The sequence below is a fragment of the Chanos chanos genome, chromosome 5, assembly GCF_902362185.1.
Source record: "Chanos chanos chromosome 5, fChaCha1.1, whole genome shotgun sequence".
In the NCBI taxonomy this organism is placed as follows: domain Eukaryota; kingdom Metazoa; phylum Chordata; class Actinopteri; order Gonorynchiformes; family Chanidae; genus Chanos; species Chanos chanos.
The window spans coordinates 3,161,314-3,184,934 of record NC_044499.1 but is presented as its reverse complement, the minus strand read 5'-3'; the positions used below and the strand labels follow the sequence as shown (position 1 = coordinate 3,184,934).

Here is a 23,621-nt window from a genome sequence, read left to right as displayed (position 1 = left end):
TTATGCAGCCTCTCAGTTGGGGAGAGGTCAGTCTTGTCTTGCTTTTCTGTTTTCTTCACGTCGTCCGACATTGACTAACTCCACAACATTACAGAGAATTGTTACTCTTTAGAATGTTTTAGGACCATGCTGTCTCTAGTCAGGCTGTTATTATGTCATCATTGATACCGGAATATGGCGGTCCCTAATACTATTAGATCAGGGTGGGCAAATACTAACTTTACTAATTGGAATATCAAAGACCTTAACCATCCAGTAAAACGTAAAAAAAGTGTTCTCACACTTATTAAAGCTGCAAACAGACATAGCATTCTTAACTGAAACCCACTTGCTTAATAAGGTACCACACTAGACTTAGTGGGGGGTGGCTTTCCCAGATTTTTCATTCTAGACTTAATGCTAAATGCCAGCAGTGACTCGCTGGGGCGTCGGTCCACGGGTAATGGTGGACCTGACAAACTGAGGCCTTGCCTGGATGGGGGGCCCCTCCAAAAGCCTTAGAAATAAGGTGGGGGTGAGGAGGGACACACTGCTGTGTCTTGGGCCCAAAATTTGGTTCTACATCCCCGGTGACTCGTACCTAACCCTGGACTCACAACGGCAGTGGCGAGAGCAGCAAAATTCACTCTGGCCGCCCTGCCAACAACACTGTCCAAGAAGTGGATGCTCTGGTGCAGGTGAAATAGGCAGCTACAAGTTCGTTCGGAATTCTTGGTCTTGCAAACTTTATTTAAAGGGGCTGCAAAGCAAACAAACGCGTCGACCGGTATCTTTGTGCCGAGTGACCACAAGTAGAGTATAAGTTAACCTTGTGAAATCTTTTAAATGTGAAGGTAAGAAATCGATCGATGCAGGAAAGAAATGAACAGTGATTCGCGTCAAGCAGCACTGTTTTGCGTGCTGTGGCGCTAAAGTTAATATGCAAAAAATAGTTCGCAGTAACGTCCCCTTCTTAATAAAACAGACAATAAAATCTTCGGGTGCTCTCACACCCACCTTGTTTGGTCCAGACCTTTGGACTTTTCAGTTTGGTCCGAACCAAAATAGCAGACGTGAAAGTTGCCACAGACCACGGTCTTGACCAAAGGACCAAAATTTGGTCCGACCAAAAGAGGTGGTCTCCGTCCGGATCAAACTGAACTATGGTTCGGTTAGTTTGCAATGTGAGAACACTTTTTTGGATGGTTCGGACTTTCAGACCAATTACAGGAAGTTGCAGGCGGGCTATTGTCACCCATTAAACAACAGAAGAAGAAAAAGGAGCAGAAGAGAAGATACAATGAGCCGCAGTAGCGCATGGAGAGGGGAGGAGACATAGGAGAAGTATTTAACTGCAATTTGGTCTGACGAAGAAATCAAAAGTCAACTTCACTTTTGATATCGGCGACGATAATTTTGCACGACGAGGACGTTCACTGGGCGAATTCGAACTAGTCTTGAGTACTGCGCTTGACATTGGTGCTGCTTTAGCAATGCTATAATAGTAATAATAGTATAGTGGTTGTTCATTCATTTTTGTCCATTAAAATGGGACAGGCTACCTACCGAATATACAACACGCCGTCGTCAGACGCACACCCATCTACAAACGAACCGATATCAAGGGAGATACAGCCCATATAGATTGTGACTACAGGACGTAGGTATGTCATGCAACGTTCTCTAGTGCGCTTGCAAAATTGCAGTGTGAAACCAAAGTCAGCCAGATTAAATGTATACAATGTAACGAAAACACGAACCCTGGTTCGGACCTTGGTCCAGACTTTCAGGTATGAAAACGGCCTTGGATTAGATTCGATTATTTTACTAAACAGCTGTTTACATTTACCCTAGTAAAGAAATTATTTGTAATCTTTGTATTACAAACCAAAGGGTCTGAGTTTAGTTACACCGCTGTTGTGTCTCGACTCGAAAAACCCGAGTTTGAAAGCACCAGTTCGAACTTGGACAGCTTCAGTTCAAAACCCGAGATCGAAAGCACGAGTTCGATAGGTCAACGCAGTCGACGAGTCTGCCTGAACACAGAGAAGGAGCCAAACATGAATGCAGTGAATCTGAGACAGCATCACAGAATTGGACAGGTATGTCCAAATGTGTAAACGTTCTGAAAGTTACATACTGGTGATGTTTTACCGCATACCCCCCCCCCCCCCCCCCCTCCACCACCATCCATATACCCCTTCCCCAAGTCACAAGTGATTACTGCCCTGTCTCTCTCTCTCACCCCAACCGCAGTGCTCAGGTCCACACCAAACGTGTCTTCGAATCTCCACTTCGATGCCTCACGATCGTGGTGCTTCATGTTCAGAAGCAGCTGTCCCACAATTTCATCCAGAACCCCCTGGTTTACTTGGCCATCTCCGTCCAGAAACTTCTGGATCTCCGTCACACTCTGCTCTGATAGCTTTATCTCAACGTCGTAGTGGACATCACTGGTTTTATTTGGCTGATTTATTTAAAAAAAAAGAAAAGAAAACAGAGACTTAAAACAGGTGACAAAGATAACTGAGTCATTTATATTACATTCAGTACATCATATGTCATAAACTGCCTAAACGATGTAGTTGCATTTTTACCTATTTCACCTGCAGCTCTACTTAATGACATTGCTCAATCTGTTTTGACGCCTCATAGCTGTCATTCATTATAGACTGTAATTATGAATCTGACAGTACCGAAGATCAGTGCCTTAAAGTGTTACATTTCTCATCTGTGCCGGAAGGATATCTTGGTTTTACTGGTCACTTGGCCCATCGATGCAGGTCTGTTAAATCGTGAAGCATTAATGCCGTAAAGTAGTGAAGGGAGAGAGAAAAAAGTAAGAGAAGAGAAGGTATGTCACTCACAAGACCCAGTTCTCGGACGGATTTGAGAAGTCTGGTGAAGTAACGTTTTAAAACGGGGTGAGTCAAAGGTGGGCTCTGCTTTTTGCTCTGTTGCTCATCCTGGGAAAACACAAATGATATTATACATATATATATATATTCTAAATAGCATTCGCAACATTCCCACATATTTTTTTTAATTCAGAATTACAGTTACATGCTATAAACATTTTGTATCTTTGCTTACTTCACTGGGAGATGTTTTCGCTTGCTTGTTACCGGTCACTCCGTCTGAACATTCCACAACAGAATGTGCTGAATGTGTAGCGTCCTGTAGAAAGTAGAGTTAAAAACAAGGAGATGCGCATGAAATGTTAAATAAACCCTGAACTTCATCGTGAACTTGTGTGTCATGTTCTCCGTGCACGTACTGTCGATTTGAGTTTCTGCATGGTCTTTGAAACTGTGTTGTATCTCAGCATGTCGGTCGGATCGAGCCATTCGTTGTCGTCGCCTTCGTCTTCGGAAGCAGCAGCCGCACACGCCAACAAGACAGCGACGATTACTCCCAAAACTCGCATTGTTTCCATAAAGTCCCGTAAACTGAAATACCAAGACGACTTAATACGGCAAGCAAAGTTTCCTGTAAAAGGCGACAGAGTTCAGCTTTCAATGGGGGGTGAGAGAGGGGCTTGGAAGCTGAAAGTATGTATTGACACGTCACACCTTGACAGGTGTGACACGTCAAACTGGTTGTACCAAACGTTGTAAAAAGCATAGACAGCGTGGCTTCATGCCCTTCCCTTTTCATTCATTCATTCATTCATTTTCTAAGCCACTTATCCTAAGTATCCTAACACACACACACACACACACACAGAGTTTGTGCTCTTATACTTATGCACACTAACATTGACACTCTTGTGTGAATGCATTTACACACAGAGAGTCTCTCACTCACATACACACACACTTTCTCCTTTCAAAACCACCATGTCCACATGTCTGTCCAGTTCTCCGTTAAGGTTGGACACCTTGTCAAAGCATCCGTGATGGGGGTTTTTTGGTGGAATTCCTCAAGTCATCCAGCAGAGCATCACCCAGGTCATATCACCACTGCCAACGCACGAGACCAACGAGGAGGGAGAGAGCAAAGAATCGACTGAACCAAACGAACCAGCGTCCTGTTACTCCCAACTCTGTGCCCGTCACCACTGCAATACTAATTACAGACACACAGACCTGTGGGGAAGATTACGTGACAGATTTTGTCATTTTGTCACCACAGAGGTCTTCAGTTAAATCTAGGAGAGAGAGTGAGAGAGAGAAAGAGAGAGAAAGAGAGGGAGAGATTCTTTTCAACGGGCACAGAAACCAGCAGTGACTGGTACCTAAAAATGAGGTGTAGGGCAGAGACGTAGAAAAAACACAGAAAAAAACACAGACTTTTGCCAGGCGAAACACTAACCAAGCAATTTATTCGTCAGTGTAACCAGAAACAGCATCTTCAGTGCCATTTTTTCTTCTTTCTTTCTTTGTTTTCGTTTTTGTTGTTGTTGTTATTGTTCATAAACACGGCAGGAAACCGGATGCAATTTTGCTTGATTTATGTACTGTAAGTCTATGACGTTACTGATACAATTTTCTGCATATTCAAATTTAATTTCATGTTCAAGTAATGCAAAATACTGAATGGACATGTTTACATTTTTTTTTCACTTATATTATTACAAAGATACTGAACAATTCACTTACAGTTCCCAGGGCGTCTATCTCACTTTGTAGTTTAGTGAAGAGTTCCTTTAAAAAAAGGTGGTGAAGTTCCTGTACCTCTTTCTCCGTCTCCCTGTGAAACGCTTGACATTGCTGGATCATTTGAGAAAGAAACTCAGACTTCAAAGCAATTTAGAAAAATGATGCATGTGTATGTAGGATGCACTTGTTTGGATTCATTTTTGTTACGGAAGATCAAATTTAGATCATTTTACACAGTTTTATATATTTGGTGTAATATTTGTATAATCTCAAGAAGTACAATTTGCCCCATGTAAAACAAACAAACAAACAAACAAACAAAATCAGTGAGACATTATTACTCAATTCTTATAATATGAAGATTTAAGTGGATTTATTTACTTTAAATCTTAAAAAATGTAATTACACACACACATATATATATATATATATATATATATATATATATATATATATATATATATATATGTGTGTGTGTGTGTGTGTGTGTATACACACATACATGTACACACACATATGCATATATATATATATATATATATATATATATACACACACAACTACAGTTGGTCTTAATATTGTTGATTCACAAAACATACTGCAGTCAGTACTGAAGAAGATATGGTATTTGTAGGAGAAGTTTCACTGGAAATAGAAACTCTTCACAGAGTTTCTCTTAACACACGTGACATAATCACAGTCAACACAGGACATCCAGGGACACTTAAGTTGTCATTCAGGTAAGACTAGACAGACGTTTTCGTACACCCTGTCAATCGGTTCTCAGGGTTCATTCCTTTTCTCCATGTTCCTCTGTCTCTGTTGTGAACGTGATAAGGGAGGGGATCATGCAGTCACAGAAACTTTAGCCTGTGTCAGTTTTATACACGGCTGTGCAGGAGCAAAAATAAAATGAGGCCAGTGATCTAACGTTGAAGCCGAGGTCTCATCTCATTAATGGTCAGAAGATGCTATAGTGCACAAACGCAAAGACTTTACCCTTTTCTTCAGTCTCACAGTTTTAGTTTGTGTGAGCTTTGTATAGTAAATTAGAAATGACATTTCCCTGAATCCTGAATGACCTGAATCACATTGAATCATAAGAGTCTACCCCCACTGGAGAAGATTCAGTAGATGTGGCAAGTTCTGTATCCATGCGGAAATTCTCTGTATTCGGTTAGCTTAACCTAAACATCACTCCTCATTCATCTACTTCCACTACGTTTTCCCTGTAGACTGTCTACTCAGTGTCAGTGTGTATCTGAGCGTGTGAAGCCTCTTACTTGTCTAAGGGAAGACGCTGTCAGATCAGAACTGTCTGCGATGACGTCTGTCACGCTCAGAGTTGCAAAAATCATCTTAGCTGTTATATACTTCAGTTAGCAGGACAAAACACATTGGCAACGAGAGGGAAATTCTTTCTTTATTTTTTTTTACGACAATGTCTGAAATATAAACATTTATGACATCAATGACATTTGTTTGGCTGGTGGAATTAGGATCCACTCGGGGCGTTACGTTCACATTGGAGTATTCACGAGTCCTGAGTAACCAGCTCTGCCAAGATACAGACCGAAATGGAACCGCTGTGGGTCTTCACCCAGCCCATGCCCATGTAACCGGGTAAAGCCGCGGTCCCATCCTGCTGTCACACACAGGCCTATGGAGTGAACTTCAGATACTTCAATGGGGAATTTTAGTAAGGTATTGTGGCTTATGTGAGGTATTTCAGGAACAAATGCCAAATGCTTTAATAACTGACTCAGGAACAGTTGAAAACAAAGCGAGGCAATCTTTTGACCAAGCATCACGGTACAGTCATCATATACACCAATCATGTCATTCCAGAATCTTCTCAAGTGGACAAAACGGAATAGTTCTTGGCATGGAAAATCACAGGGAAAACTGAGGAGAGTGGCATGCCAGTACAACCATGGTTATCTGTGCAGCGGCTTGCTAATGCTTCACATCATATGGCCTCTTGTATTTGAGACAGGCTTGGAAATTTCAAGCCATAAAAACCTTAACAAAAGCCTTCTTTTCACATCTACATAATTGTTGAACATTAAACAGCTGCAAAAGAAAAAAAAAAACCCACTCTTGTAACAGATGCATGTAGCGTAAACATTGTAAGGCAACCTGGACTGTGGACTGACATACCTCTGTGTCATGAGGTAAAAGAAGCGTTTTAAAATCTAAAATTGATGGGTAAGATATCCTACATGAGTTTTTAAAAAAACTTTTTTTTTAAGTCAAATTTAATGGAGGTAAAGTCTGGACTATGTACATTAACCATTTTTCCCTGATTTGTGGATGAACTGATGAACTGTTGGTCCTCTGCATCCATCCACATATAACGCCCTGGTCGCTCAGAGTGGCTCTCCCGTACTGTCGCCATGGAGACTCCCACGCTGCTTCTGATTCCCATTTGTACCTGTGAACTTCACATCCAGTGCCTTTTGGATCCAAGCTGCTGCACTGCCGAACACGAGAGACTGAAAACGAATGAGGAGCAGTGAGTGCTTTTGGCTGATTACGATCGGATACGATCGAGACACGCTGCATTCTGTCACCAGTTACATTAGAGAGAATTTTAATCTGATGTATCTTTAACTTGAGGTCTGAAGACCTTTAAAAACAACGTCTCGCTTTGAAACTGTAAATTCATTCATCCCCTTTTGATAATTCTGATAAGAGAGAGAGAGTAAAGAGTTAAGCAGAACACCTAAAACCGAGCCTTACGCCAGGACACACAAAGTGATTTGTCTCTGTGGAGCATCCCTGTGTGGGATGTTTGTGAGCACAGATCATCAGGGATGTGTATTAAAGAAATAATGTATCAAAAGGCTGGTGAAGCACAGATCTTGACTGTAGCAGACGAGCCTTTTTTGCCAAGATTTTGCCATGGTTAGTCTGTGTCTGAGGCTTACCAGAATTAACAGTATTACAAGGATGAGGATGGGGAGGTGTAACAGTACAGGCAAGTCCTGTAGTGATGCTCTGATGAGGCGGTTTAGTCCTTCACCAAGCCGTTCCAGTGGATCCGTGATGAACGCCACAAAGGTTACAGAGATCGCCTGGCAAAAAGGCAGCACTGTAAGTCTGTGAGTAATGCCCTCCACTACTGTGTTTTGTTCCTATATAGCAATGATTCTCAACTCTGGTCCTGGGTGACCACTGTCCTGCATGTCTTTGTTTTAATAAAAATAATAATAATAATAATAAAAATAGTTATAATAAAAATAGTAATAAGTTTATTTAGAGCCCAGTATCACTATTTATAGTTTCAAAGGGCTGTACATGTCCACAACAAAGTCAAATCAAAATTACATTATCCATAAGTGACTAATGACTAATAGTCCAGAATCTTGAGAGCACAGGGTGCGAGGGGGGTTATTGGGTGTAATTAAATCAGACAGGTAGGCCGGCGTAAGCCCATGTAGAATTTTATATGCTAATAAGAGGACCTTAAAATCTGCCCTTGCATGAATTGGGAGCCAATGAAGGGAAGCCAGGACAGGTGTAATGTGATCAAACTTCCTTGTTCTAGTCAGGATTCTGGCAGCAGCATTCTGGACCAGCTGAAGACTATTGGTACTAGAGGCAGGCAGGCCAGAGTAAAGAACATTGCAGTAAACGAGGCGAGATGTGACGAATGGGTGAACAATGGTTTCTGCATCAGCCATGCTTAGAAAGGGCCTAATTTTTTTCATTTTTATTACAGAGGTGATAAAAGGCAGTTTTCGTTGTGTTTTTGATACGAGTGACTAGCGAGAGACTAGAGTCAAAAGTCACACCAAGGTTTTTAGCTGTAGAGTTTTGAGAGATGATGCAGTTGTCAAAATTTAGGTTAAGATCACTAAAAAAGCTGTTTATGCGAAGGGGGACCAATGACCAGCATTTCAGCCTTGCCTGCATGGAGCATCAGGAAGCTTAATGTCAATTCTACCATTGACTGACATTCTATTCCAGATCAGAGCAGGTGCTACTTTCAAAACCTAAGGAAGTGAACTGGAATTAACGATAAGAGCTCAGTGTAATTCACAACTGATCCCACCACTGCTCCTGAGTGACTTCTGAATGTTTTCCCTGTATTTATGGTAGTTCTGCTTTTATTAAAATATGTTTACAGTGTATGTGTAACTATTAATACACTGAAAATGACCAACTGCTATGTGGAGGATCATCAGTCCCTTATGGTGTCCCCAGTGGGACAGACTGTTCTCTGGAGACAAGTGGAGACATTTACCCTGTTTGGAGGAACCAGCCACAGAGGAGAATTCATAATCGTTCTGAGGTACTCCTCACATGGATCCCTCTGCACCGTAAACGTGCGTCTGAAAAACGCTGCAAAAATGTTTTTATCGTGCTGTTAGAAGGTGCTGGTGATGATGACGATGATAAAGATGAAAGTAATTGTTTCTTACCATTTACGCTGTCGTACCAGTTGAACTCTTTCAATCCTAAACATTTCTGACTGATTTGTTCCATCTGTAGAGCTTTAACGTAACGGTTGGCACATTCAGCCTGCAATGGAAAGAAAACACACACACACACACATACATACACACACAGAGTTGTTCTTTGGTACCAATATATATTAAAGAAATGAAGGGCAGAGGCTGGTTCACCTTACCTTGTATAGGTAATACCAGTTCCATAAGATGCTACACAGAAAACTGATGACAAACAGTCGCTTGAACTGACAGTACCAGGAAACCTTACTCCATAATTCGACGCAAATGATAAGAATCACACAAACACAGACCTGGAAGAGATACACAGAGGAATGCAAATTCAAGCATCCACAAAACACACGCCGTCCACTCTTCTAGGAAGACCTACATTTGACCTGCACACACTTGCCACTTAATGAAGTATACTAACCTTGTAATCACACTGTATTCCGTAGGGATGGGACAATAAGTCAAAATTCAATGTATCTTGATCCAAAAATATTAGAATCCCTTTTGTAATGTAGCCTGGTAGCGTCACTTCCCCTTTCGTGTATCTGTTGTTCAGTTCGCTGCTAATTAATTAGTATAACTAACAAGCTCTTGTGCATAATAAGGCTCAGGTAGGTTTTGCTTTACGGATATCCGCCCCCTCTGCCACCCGTTCCTTCATTACTAGAAAGGTTATGTGTCGAGTTGTGGTATATGCACAGAGACAAACTCAAACAGTGCAGTGCACTCTCTTTAGTTTGTATTCATTACTGTCCAGTGTGCACAATGTTTGCACTGGTCGTCTTGGTTTTTAGTTAACTGTGTCCTTTCCTTTTTTTCTAAATTTTTTTTTTTTGTCTGACTTTGTGGATGTGTGATTTGCATTTATTGGTTCTTGTTTGGTTTAATCTAGTGTGTCTATTACTTAACTAATATAATTCCTTTTGAATCAAGGCTGCAGCTGAGTGCCCCTTTTGGGGAGGCTAGTCACTGGTGGTGTCCCCGCCCCTGAAGTTTCCAGGAGCATCCTGGTTTGATTCACTTATTGTTTGCAGTGTGTGTGCACGTGTGCATGTGGTTTGGGACCTGGGCACATCCCCCAATTAGTCTGCTTCCCCCCAAGGTAAGCCTTAGCTTGGCTGTGAATGCCCTTTTTCTACCTCAGTAGCAATGGTGGGTAATTGTTTGTATGATAGTAGTGTGATAGTGGAGGTCTGGCTGTATGATAGTGCGGTGATAGTGGAAGTATTTTATATTCTTGTACTGCTACACTTTTAAAAGTGTAGTAGTACAAGTGTCGAGTACAAGTGTCGAGTACAGAGCTCAGACGTGCCCAGGTAAATCCATTTTCAAAGAACCAACATGTGTCCACACATCAGAGGACTTTGCTGCTGGGAAGCAGTGAGAGAGCTTGTGTTTATGACACCGTTTTATTTCTGATCTTTATGAGAGTTTCTGTTGTTACTTTTCTCTTTATTTGTTGTCTAGAGAACTTCATTCAAATGAGAATTTATTTTATTTTTTGCATGGCTAAAAATTAAATATCAATTCTGAATATTCATACTATGTCATTGAACTGTTACGCTCCATCGAATCGTGGTGATATCGAATCGTGAACCTAATATCGTACGTCAAACCGAATCGTTAGATAGCTATATCGTCCCATCCCTAGGACTCGGGTGTACAGTGAGTAACTACAGTACAATGACTGTAGCCATACACTATTTGTTAGCCACCCTCTTCCCCGTTCATCATTGCTCAGTTTCTGACCGACTGCTGATGATGGAGCATTGGAGCATTGCTAACACAAACTACAAGTAGCCACAGTGATCTGTGAATGTATATGCAACACATAATGTTTGAGCGGTCCGGTTTCAATGATCCTGGAACCTAAAGTGGGCACAATCCTGGCGAGAGGCTGCCGAGAAAATGTCGTTAACATAGCTGCGTGTGTATGTCTAGGTTGATCAACAACCGACACGCAGGTGGACTGTTCCCATAAGGATTTTGCGATTTATCCGGTTTGTTAATGTGAATTATATGTAATTTTACAGTACCTCTATGGCAGTGATCAGATTCACATCAAAAGTGTCCTCCACCCAATCACAGCTAAGTACATATCTAGAAATGAAAAAAAAAGGAAAAGGAAAGTTATCCGAGCTGTGAGAGCGACAGTATTGATCTCTGTACAAATACTTAATACCGCCACCATAAACCTTCTCCAGACCTCACGTTGTGCCGTAGAGCACCAATTAGGGCGTATCCGTACTGCCAATATACGAGACCGACGAAGAGGGAGAGAGCAAAGAGTCGTCTGAACCAAACGAACCAGCGTCCTGTTACTCCCAACTCTGCACCCGTCACCACTGCAATACTAATTACAGACACACAGACCTGCGGGGAAGATTACGTGACAGATTTTGTCATTTTGTCACCACAGAGGTCTCCAGTTAAATCTAGGTGGGGGGGAGGTGGAGTCACTCGCTCATTTTCACACCTGCTTATTCCAATCAGAGTCACAGGGGGTGCTGGAGCCTATCTCAGCGTTCATAGGGTGAAAAGCAGGGAAACACCCTGGACAGGTTGCCAGTTTATCACAGGGCAGACATGCAGACAAACACACTCACACCTAGTGGCAATTTAGTGATTCCAGTTCACCTGACCTGCATGTCTTTTGGACTGTGGAAACCCACGCAGACATGGGGAGAGCACGCAAACTCCACACAGAAAGGACCCTGGCCGCCCTGGGCGGGAATCGAACCCGGGACCGTTTTGCTGTGAGGCGACAGTGCTACCCACTGGCAGGGATACTCATATCTAAAAATTGGGTGAAGGGCACAGACATGCTCCAACTCACCCAAATGACAGTACCGAAGGGCTGGGTAGGAACTTCCCTCTCATCTGGTTTCAGTTTGATTTTGACCCGCTTGAAAGCTTTGTCCAAATACCCCGCGTCCCAGCAGTTATCTCTCTTCAGAAAATGCTGTATCTGCTGAGTTGTTTTTGTAGAGAATCTTATTTCTGTGTCATAATGAGTCCTATCATGATGTTCCTTTGGGGGTATCAAAGTAAACAGAGAAGAAATAAAACACAGACTTTTGCCAGGTGAAACATTAACCAAGCAATTTATTCATCAGTGAAACCAGAAAAAGCATCTTCAATGCCACTTTTGTTTCTTTTTTCTTTTTTCTTTCTTTGTTTTTTGTTGTTGTTTTTGTTGTTGTTTGTAAACATTTCAGAAAACAATGTGCAATTTGGCTTGTTTTATGTTTAAAATTTTCTGCATATTCAAATTTAATTTCATGTTCAAGTAATGCAGAATACTGAATGGACATGTTTACATTTTTTTTTTCACTTATATTATTACAAAGATACTGAACAATTCACTTACAGTTCCCAGGCTGTCTATCTCACTTTGTAGTTTAGTGAAGAATTCCTTTAAAAAAAGGCTGTGAAGTTCCTGTACCTCTTTCTCCGTCGCCCTGGGAAACGCTTGACATTGCTGGATCATTTGAGAAAGAAACTCAGACTTCAAAGCACTTTAGAAAAATGATACATGTGTATGTAGGATGCATTTGTGTGGGTTTATTTTTTTGTCATTGAAGATAAATTTAGATTATTTTACACAGTTCTATATATTTTGTGTAATTTTTGTATAATTCCAGGAAGCACAATTTACCCCATGTAAAAACAAACAAACAAAAAAACAACAAGAAAAAACCCCCCAAAACAAATCAGTGACACATTACTGATAAATACTTATAAACATTTAAGTGATTTTATTTACTTTAAATTTCAAAAATTGGAACACACACACACACACACATATATACATATATATATATATATATAGAGAGAGAGAGAGAGAGAGAGAGAGATACATACATACATACACACACACACACACACACACACACACATATATATATATATATATATATATATATATATATATATATACACACACACACACACACACACACACACACACACATATACATACACACATACACATGTATATGTATACACATTTTTTTTAATTTGTGTATTTATAAATTGGAATAGACAATGTAATACAATAAGCATGTTCTGTAATCAGGACTTTGGTGCTCACCTCTGTGCCACTGGTTTGGCTGATAAGGTTCCAAAGAAGAAAAGTCAAAGTCACTGCAAACATGGTCATTCTTCTGTAAATACAGTTGGTCATAATATCGTTGATTCACAAAACATACTGCAGTCAGTACTGAAGAAGATATGGTATTTGTAGGAGAAGTTTCACTGGAAATAGAAACTCTTTACAGTAACACACGTGACATAATCAAAGTCAACACAGGACATCCAGGAACGCTTAAGTCGTCATTCAGGTAAGACTAGACAGACGTTTTCGTACACCCTGTCAATCGGTTCTCAGGGTTCATTCCTTTTCTCCACGTTCCTCTGTCTCTGTTGTGAACGTGATAAGGGAGAGGATCATGCAGTCACAGAAACTTTAGTCTGTGTCAGTTTTATACACGGCTGTGCAGGAGCAAAAATAAAATGAGGTCAGTGATCTAACGTTGAAGCCGAAGTCGCATCTCATTAATGGTCAGAAGATGCTATAGTGCACAAACGCAAAGACTTTACCCTTTTCTTCAGCCTCATAGTTTTAGTTTATGTGAGCTTTGTATAGTAAATTAGAAATGACATTTCCCTGAATCCTGAATGACCTGAATCACACTGAATCATGAGAGTCTACCCCCACTGGAGAAGATTCAGTAGATGTGGCGAGTTCTGTATCCATGCGGAAATTCTCTGTATTCGGTTAGCTTAACCTAAACATCACTCTTCATTCATCTACTTCCACTACGTTTTCCCTGTAGACTGTCTACTCAGTGTCAGTGTGTATCTGAGCGTGTGAAGCCTCTTACTTGTCTAAGGGAAGACGCTGTCGGATCAGAACTGTCTGCGATGACGTCTGTCACGCTCAGAGTTGCAAAAATCATCTTAGCTGTTATATACTTCAGTTAGCAGGACAAAACACATTGGCAACGAGAGAGAAATTCTTTATTTATTTTTTTTTACGACAATGTCTGAAATATAAACATTTATGACATCAATGACATTTGTTTGGCTGGTGGAATTAGGATCCACTCGGGGCGTTACGTTCACATTGGAGTATTCACGAGTCCTGAGTAACCAGCTCTGCCAAGATACAGACCGAAATGGAACCGCTGTGGGTCTTCACCCAGCCCATGCCCACGTAACCGGGTAAAGCCGCGGTCCCATCCTGCTGTCACACACAGGCCTATGGAGTGAACTTCAGATACTTCAATGGGGAATTTTAGTAAGGTATTGTGGCTTATGTGAGGTATTTCAGGAACAAATGCCAAATGCTTTAATAACTGACTCAGGAACAGTTGAAAATAAAATCCGCGGTCCCATCCTGCTGTCACACACAGGCCTATGGAGTGAACTTCAGATACTTCAATAGGGAATTTTAGTAAGGTATTGTGGCTTATGTGAGGTATTTCAGGAACAAATGCCAAATGCTTTAATAACTGACTCAGGAACAGTTGAAAACAAAGCGAGGCAATCTTTTGACCAAGCATCACAGTACAGTCATCATATACGCCAATCATGTCATTCCAGAATCTTCTCAAGTGGGCAAAACGGAATAGTTCTTGGCATGGAAAATCGCAGGGAAAACTGAGAAGGGTGGCATGCCAGTACAACCATGGTTATCTGTGCAGCGGCTTGCTAATGCTTCACATCATATGGCCTCTTGTATTTGAGACAGGCTTGGAAATTTCAAGCCATAAAAATCTTAACAAAAGCCTTCTTTTCACATCTACATAATCGTTGAACATTAAACAGCTGAAAGAGAAAAAAAAACCCCACTCTTGTAACAGATGCATGTAGCGTAAACATTGTAAGGCAACCTGGACTGTGGACTGACATACCTCTGTGTCATGAGGTAAAAGCATTTTAAAATCTGCCTTAATCTTTTACCTGGTCTACAGTCTGGACAGAGAGTTAGTGACGTATGTAGTGACAATAGCACAGTTTTTTCTGTTTGTTAGGGTGTTAAGGATGTAAACTTGCTCTTTTTGAGATATATATATATATATATATATATATTATATGTGTGTGTGTGTGTGTGTGTGTGTATGTGTTAGAAAATATCCAAAAATATGTATTTTTAAAAAGTTCTTTGAGGAGAAAGGAAAGAACACAAAGGTAAAGATGCGTCAGCGAGACCACACTGCTAGCCTGCTAGCGGTAGAATTAGCAAGTCTTGCGAAACATTCTGCCGCTAAAACACGGTAAATGGCACACGGTATTGTGAGGTACTCAAGAACACTGATCGTTAAATAACTACATTTCACATTTCGCCTGAGAACTGTTTGGAAAAGGAAAAGCGCTTTAAAATCCATCTTTACTGGGGAAATGCTATATTTGTGCTGAGGTCAGTAGTGGGTGACGTCTCCTGAGTGGACAGACAGATGCCTTGGTGTTGGCCGTCTATGCTGGCTTCCGGTGTTTGCTGTGGAATCTGGAGAAGAAAATCGTTGAAAAACAATGCACGAACGTAAAAGGAAAACAAAATTACGTTAGATGTTTCAGAACAATGAAAGTACGTACCTCTGTGCTCGCCGACTGTCGATGCGGGGCATCTTCCTGCCGCGGTGGAATCTGAAAAATCAAAACGATGTTATTTGATTGTCATATGGAATAAAGGCTTAACCTGACAGACCAGTAATAGCAGTTACCTCCGCGTCTCCTCCCTGCTCCCTGCTGAAATTGTGCGGCGAGGACAAGCTCTGGTTCTCCTGCACCTCCTCCTCCACCTCCTCCTCTCTGATGGCACGCTCTGCACCCCCCACATTCTCCACCCGCCTACGACCCGGCGGGATCTCCACCTCTCGGCTCGGCTTCCTCTGACGTTGCGCTCCGTCGTTGTTTATTATTTGTCTCTCCCTATCCAAGATGCGCAAGTTTTGGATGTGGGAGTCTCCGCCTCCTTGGAGGTCCTCTTCTTCCTCCCTCAGTCTTCGTCTCTGCGGCTGTGCCACGGCCAAAGGAGCAGGTTCCCTGTTACCTCCTAGCCGAGGGAGGACCTGTTGGATGACAGCTTGGCCGTTCGCATACAGGAAAAACTGAGGCGTGAAACAAAGAGACAGAATTTAGAATTTAGATTTTTTTTTTTTTTTTAACCGTAACACAATATGCTACAAGTCTGAGGACCTGAAGAGACCTTGTCTGTACTGTTGTATCAGGAACACTAGGCTCTACAGGTGTGTGTTTCACAATCCTGCCTTGGGCACCCACACCTATGCATTTTTTAGATTTGTCTCTGCAATAACAACCCGCATTATTGATCCTCACGTGTCATAAGGAACAGAAAAATACTGTAATTCAACAAAAAGGAAAGTAATCTTTAGGACAAAAGTCACTCAAGGGCATTCACTGCTATTCAAAACAAAATATGTCACCATGTCGACTCACATCAGAAATAAACTAATAATATTCTGCAAGTGTGGAAGGAGTTACTGATCAACAGACCTCTCAGGTTTTTTTTTTTTACGGTTTTTTTTTCAGTGATCCACACAACTGCATGGACACGGTTTCAAACAGGGGTAGGAATGGAAACTAGAGGAGCGGGGCATTTCTAAGGTCATTCGCCAGCCCGCTGCATGAGAGCCAATCAGATTCCGATTCTGAGAATCCCTGTCCAGTAGCTAAAGAGAGCTACTGTCTGCTGCCCCTCCCATGGACTTTCATATAAGGACGAACTGACTGGAGGTGAGTGATACACGCTGAAGTCCAAATCTCACCATTATGATGAGTGGAACGGCGATAAGGACGTAGATCTGCAGAAAGAAGGGGATGTCGCTGACGAGCGCCCTGAAGAAGTCTCGGACGCCCGTTCCAATTTTCTCCAGGGGATCCGTGAACAGACAGGTGATGGTGTAGGAGATCACCTGGATTAGCAAAGACGCAAGATCGATGACCGCGTCATAAATGTTCTAACAGAGGAAACTCAGTGCCGTATTCAGTGTGACAGTGCAGCATTCCCCCCCCCCCCCCCCCGATCCATATATTGTTTTTAATAACTGATGTTTCAAAGAAAGAAAAGAAAAAAGGTTGAAATCCATATGCTCAGACCCAAAGACCCCCCAAAAATCAATTACTATTTTCAGTTTTAGTGAAAGAAATGGCTAAAGCTAAGAAGACCCATAAATCTGTGAAGTGTGTGTATGTGGATTAAGGTATATTTACCCTGTTTGGAGGCACCAGCAAAATGGGGTCAACCAGAATAGCCCTGTAGTATTCCTCACACTCATCTCCCTGCACAGTAAACGTGCCTCTGTACCACCCTGTGGAGAAGAGGAACGCAACCTCAGATCCTGCGTGTGCAAAAATCAAATGATCCTACAACGATTCCTCTAAAGCAGGTAGGATTAGGAGGAGTTGCAAGTAGGATTACGTAGTCTAGAGGTTAGAGAACCGGGCTCGTTTAGGCAATTTATGACATATGTTGTACTGAATGTAACATAAATGACTCAGTCATCTTTGTCACCTGTGTGATGTCTCTGTTTTCTTTTTCTTAAATAAATCAGCCAAGTAAAACCAGTGACGTCCACTATGACGTTGAGATAAGGCTCTCAGAGCAGAGTGATGGAGATCAGGATTACGGGGAGTTGTAGGTTCATGTAGTTTTATTATAGTGCCATACATTCTTTGTTAGAATAAGCATATTTTTTTTTTTCACCTTTAAAATTGTCCAGCCAGTCAAACTCCTTGAGTCCAGAGCATTTCTCACTGATCTTCATTGTCTTCATCATCCTACTCTGGTGTTTAGCATACTCCATCTGGACAAAAAAAAATAACCATGAAAGTCATACGCACTATTGACTGATGCAGCCACAGTTGGTTTAAACTCTGAATCATTTGCGTATCGTACAAACCGACTAGAGGAGAACAACGAACTGCACTGAACTGCAGAGAGGTGACACTTGTCTTCATGACCTGATTAATCATTGATTGGTTAAGACTGATGAAGATCATTCAGTGTGGAATGTTTTTTTTTCCCAAGCATAAGCATTGGGAGAATAGTTTGTTATAAAACGTTATAAAAGGTTTCTCTGAATGACAGCGTTAGTCGGTCAGGGAATGCACAGATACCTTGTAGAGGTAAAGCCAGTTCCACACCAGGCTGACGAAGAAACAGAAGGGAAAGAGCCGTCTAAGCTGTATAAACCAGGACACTGGGCTCCACAGCTCCGTACATATGACCGTTATCATACACGCCAGACAAATACAGACCTAGGCATCAAGTGAGGGAAACAGTGAACAGAGTGACATTAACAAACTACTGCCTGAACATAGAGAAAGAGCCAGACATGAATACAGTGAATCTGAGACAGCGTCACAGAGTTGGATTTATATGTCCAATGATGTGAACGTTCTGAAAGTTACGTACTGGTGATGTTCTACCCCCCCTCCACCACCATCCATATACCCCTCCCCCAAGTCACAAGTGATTGCTGCCCTGTCTCTCTCTCTCTCACCCCAACCGCAGTGCTCAGGTCCACACCAAACGTGTCTTCGAATCTCCACTTCCACGCCTCATGATCATGGTGCTTCATGTTCAGAAGCAGCTGTCCCATAATTTCGTCCAGAACCCCCGGGTTTACTTGGCCATCTCCGTCCAGAAACTTCTGGATCTCCGTCACACTCTGCTCTGATAGCCTTATCTCAACGTCATAGTGGACGTCACTGGTTTTACTTGGCTGATTTATTTAAAAAAAAAAAAAAAAGAAAAAAAAAGAAAAGGAAACAGAGACTTCACACAGGTGACAAAGATAACTGAGTCATTTATATTACATTCAGTACATCATATGTCATAAACTGCCTAAACGATGTAGTTGCATTTTTACCTATTTCACCTGCGGCTGTACTTAATGACATTGCTCAATCTGTTTTGACGCCTCATAGCTGTCATTCATTATAGACTGTAATGAATCTGTAACTGTAATGAATTATGAATCTGACAGTACCGAAGATCAGTGCCTTAAAGTGTTATATTTCTCATCTGTGCCGGAAGGATATCTTGGTTTTACTGGTCACTTGGCCCATCGATGCAGGTCTGTTAAATCGTGAAGCATTAATGCCGTAAAGTAGTGAAGGGAGAGAGAAAAAAGTAAGAGAAGAGAAGGTATGTCACTCACAAGACCCCGTTTTCGGACTGATTTGAGAAGTCTGGCGAGGTAACGTTTTAAAATGGGGTGTGTCAGAGGCTGAGCAGGTGAGCTCGGCTTTTGGCTTTGTTGCTCGTCCTGGGAAACATAATATTATAATATTATTATAGCATTAGCATATATCTATAGTATTCGCGACATTCCCGCCTATTTTGTTATTCAGAACTACAGTTAAATGCTATAACATTTTGTATCTTTGCTTACTTCAGTGGGAATTTTTTTCTTTTGGTCGTTACCGGTCACTCCGTTTGAACATTTGGTAACTGGGCAAGGTTTACATTCAGTAACAGGGCAAGGTTTACATTCAGCCTTCTGTGCTGAATGTGTAGCGTCCTGTATAAAGTAGAGTTAGAAATAAGGAGATGCGCATGAAATGTTAAATAAACCCTGAAGTTCATCGTGAACTCGAGAGTCATGTTCTCCGTGGACGTACCGTCGGTGGGAATTTCCGCATGGTCTTCGAAGTCGGGTCGTATCTAAGCATGTCGGTCGGATCGAGCCATTCGTCGTCGTCGCCGCCTTCGTCTTCGGAAGCAGCAGCCGCACACGCCAACAAGACAGCGACGATTACTCCCAAAACTCGCATTGTTTCCGTGAAGTTCTGTACACTGAAATACCAAGACGACTTAATACGGCAAGCTAAAATTCCTGTAAAAGGCGACAGAGTTCAGCTTTGGAAGGGGTGGCGAGAGAAGGGGTCGGAAACTGTGGATAGAAAGCGAAAGTACGTATTGACATATCACGTGAAACTGGTTCTACTTCAGCAGCACAGCAGTGGAGACAGTGATGTGCAAGCTGTAGTATTTCGTCCCTATTGCAATGCGTCTCTGGCGTAACCCACATGGAAATTGTAATTCTCGCACCAGCGTGTCTTAGTTGAGCAATAAGCCTCACATAGTCAACGGAAGCAACTGACAGTACTTTATTTAGACAGCATAGCAGACGCCAGACACTCCATAAGCTACGACTTCTGTCACATTTTCCCGAACATAGTTATCTACACTGTTCAAAATTAAATGTGGAAAAAAAACAACAACAGTTAAACAAAACCAAAACTGCATTAAACAGTAATAAATATATTAACATGTTAGTCTGGACTTCGGTTAAAACAAACTACTGTACAATTTAACGGTTTTTAAGTTTAAATTAAATAAAAATACGTGTGTCATAATTTGATATTAGTTCCCTTGACAAAGTGCAACAGTAGTGAAAGAAATACACAACTGAACAAACTAATACAAACAAATAAACAAACAAAAATTAACAACAACAAAAAAATCCTGTGTTTCAGTTTTGTGTGAACTCAATGCCATATCTCTCAGATAATCCCTTTCGTGGTGTTAAAGCCACAATATTGAAACAGATCGAAATTCCCAACGGGAGAAAAAGAAGGACAGAAAAAAGAGACATGAAACGAATCGAGTCAGTGAAACACAGGGACTAAAAACTTCATCAGACTTAATCAGCACTTAGCAAGGGCACCATTTCAGTTCAAGCCGTCCGTTTTCCGGAAAATTTCACAAAGTTTGTGAGACTTATTTTTTTCTCCCTCGAAATGAAACTTGTATCGTTACGTGAAACTTAACTGTTCACTGCAGTACTGGCTCACACAGACATTTCTCCCTATATACAAAGACGAGGAATGTTCATTTAAACAAGATCGAGCGGGAAAGTTGGCGGGAAAGATTAGTTGTTGTTTCTTTTGCTCCAGGTAACAGCGTAACAATAAGCACTTTGACAACTGCAGACCAATTTCTTTGCACTTCTCACCACAATATCCTTTTTTTGTTATTTTTTGTTTTGTCCCCCCCCCCCCCCCCCCCCAAGAACATTTTGTCATTAAAACAACTAGCAGCAATACACAGGCTTTAGAATAAGCATTATGTTACACGTGAGAAATACTTTATATTACCTCACATAGCACAATGCTTTTTTTTTCTTTTCGGTTGGTTTACATGGCATGTTTGAGCGGGTGGAATTTCTTAGCGTGTAGTAAAGCTCTCTGAAGGGCCTGGAAAGATCTGATGGATGCTTAACTGAAGGCACCACATGAACAATACTGTAGCAGAAGCATGGCCTCTCAGCGCCTTTATCACAGACAGAGTCACAGGGAGGTTCTGTAGTGTCCCTCATTTGAACGGCACTGGAACCATTTTAGCCATGCTGGGTACAGGTTATGGACAGTCATAAAGAGTGTGTTTGATTTTCTTTTTTCCCCATTTGAACACACACACACACACTCAGACACACACACATACATAAATACACACACATACATGGAGCTAAGGAAATTCATGTGTGTGCTGTATTACAGGAGTCTGTCATGTAAGCAGGAATACAGAGAGTAACAGCACAGAGTAAACAAACCACAAATCACCAGTGTTCTCTCTCTCTCTCTCTCTGTTACACACACACACACACACACACACACAGTTTGTGCTCTTATATTTATGCACACTAACACTGACACTCTTGTGTGCTTGCATTTACACACAGAGAGTCTCTCACTCACACACTCACACACTTTCTCCTTTCAAAACCACCATGTCCACGCGTCTGTCCAGTTCTCCGTTAAGGTTGGACACCTTGTCAAAGCATCTGTGATGGGTTTTTTTTGGAGGAAATCTTCAGAGTTTGGAAGTGGTGCTGCCCCCCGGTGGTACTAAGCTGTACTACACATTTTGTGTCCAGAGAGTGACGGTGCGGTCAGCGGAGGAGGACAGGAAAGACAGGTCTTGTGTGTGCCACCTACACTGGATCACCTTATCACTGTGTTCTCCCGCTACAGTCAACGGCAGCGGCTTCGTCAGGTCACCTACACACACACACACACACACACACACATCAGAGAATGCACAGAGAAATGCACACACACACAAATAGTTGTACAGGCACACACACACACACATACACACACACACACACACACACATCAGAGAATGCACAGAGAAATGCACACACACACAAATAGTTGTACAGGCACACACACACACATACACATAAAACATAAAATATTGGCAGAGGATCAGACAAACGTTTGAACAAGGCTGACAATTAAAAACAAACAAACAAAAAAAACAGTTACAAACAGTGCAGTTTGGTGGTACAAGAATATCCTCAGACCACATCAGGGCAATTTTGATCAGTAAATAAGCACTCTATTGGCTGTAATCTGATGTATTCTGGGGTCCAGGTCACTTACCTTGCAGGTCTGTGACCTTGACCTTGGTGTCGTAGGAGCCGGTGAGGAGGTAGTGAGCGCCGGGCGAAAAGCGTACTGAACGCACGTCGCTGGAGTGGGGGTGGTATGTCTGCACCATACGGCCCCCTCTGATGTCATACAGCATGACTCCGCTGTCCTCCTGGCCTGTTGCCAGGAGACGGCCACTCGGGTCCACCGCTACCGAGGCAACAGGGCTACCTGCAATTGTGACATCACAAACCATCAGCATTCTGAATGGCTGAGCTGTCAACAGTTTAATTAATGTCACCCTGGTACTTTCTAACAAGGCAGCATACTGTCACGCACGTTTAAGAATTTCTGAAGTCGTTGCTCTAAACAGCTGTTTTTGGTCGCTAACCTTTGGACACCTTAGACTTAAGGAAGGTCAAAACATCCCATTATCCGTTTCCAGAAACACACAGACACACACCTGAGCCATGGAAGGCGGTGCCAACGACTCGTACACAGCTGGGTACCCGTAGGTCCCAGAATCGGACCGTTTTGTCCTGGGATCCAGACGCTATCATCCACCCACCCCAGGTATACAGAGACAGGATGTGCCCTGACCAAAGAGAGAAAACCAACACGTGACAGCACATGAAGGCCAACACAACACAGCAGGTGTTTCTGATCATTATTAGGGTCAGTGGTGGTATTATTTCGTGGTAGACACTGTTAGGAAACAGCATTACAGAGGTCTGGCCCTGAGGCCCTATGTGTTCATGACTCTGTGTGTGTGTGTGTGTGTGTGTGTATAGTGTGTGTGTATATATGTTTGTGCATGAGTATATTTGTGCGTGCGTGTGTGTGTTTGTAAATGAACGTGTATGTATGTGTGTGTGTGTGTGTGTGTGTGTGTGTGTACCTGTGTGTCCACTCAGAGCGTGTAGACCCTGTCCTCTCTGACAGTCAGTAGTGTAGATGTTACAGTCTCCAGCACCTGCGCTGATTAAAATGGCTCCTCCACTCTCTGGGCCCTCCATAAATGCCAAGTCACGAATCGTCCCATCATGCATACTAAACTCCAGATCAGGACCTGCACACACACACACGCACACACACACACGCACACATACAAACGCACACACACACACACGCACACATACAAACGCACACACACACACACACGCAC

The 23,621-nt window shown here is 42.1% G+C and overlaps 1 protein-coding gene across 1 annotated transcript in view; it reads right to left on the bottom strand.

Moving 5' to 3' along the window:
- Positions 1 to 21,938: 21,938 nt before the first annotated feature.
- The window catches only part of wdr47a (WD repeat domain 47a), a 19,067-nt gene continuing 17,384 nt past the window's right edge, over positions 21,939 to 23,621 (bottom strand). The window contains exons 12-15 of the mRNA XM_030773457.1: positions 23,355 to 23,525; positions 22,920 to 23,051; positions 22,469 to 22,687; positions 21,939 to 22,081 (exon numbers count right to left, since the gene is read on the bottom strand). Of these exons, the coding sequence (XP_030629317.1) occupies positions 21,939 to 22,081; positions 22,469 to 22,687; positions 22,920 to 23,051; positions 23,355 to 23,525 (665 nt within the window). The remainder of the gene's footprint in view (positions 22,082 to 22,468; positions 22,688 to 22,919; positions 23,052 to 23,354; positions 23,526 to 23,621) is intronic.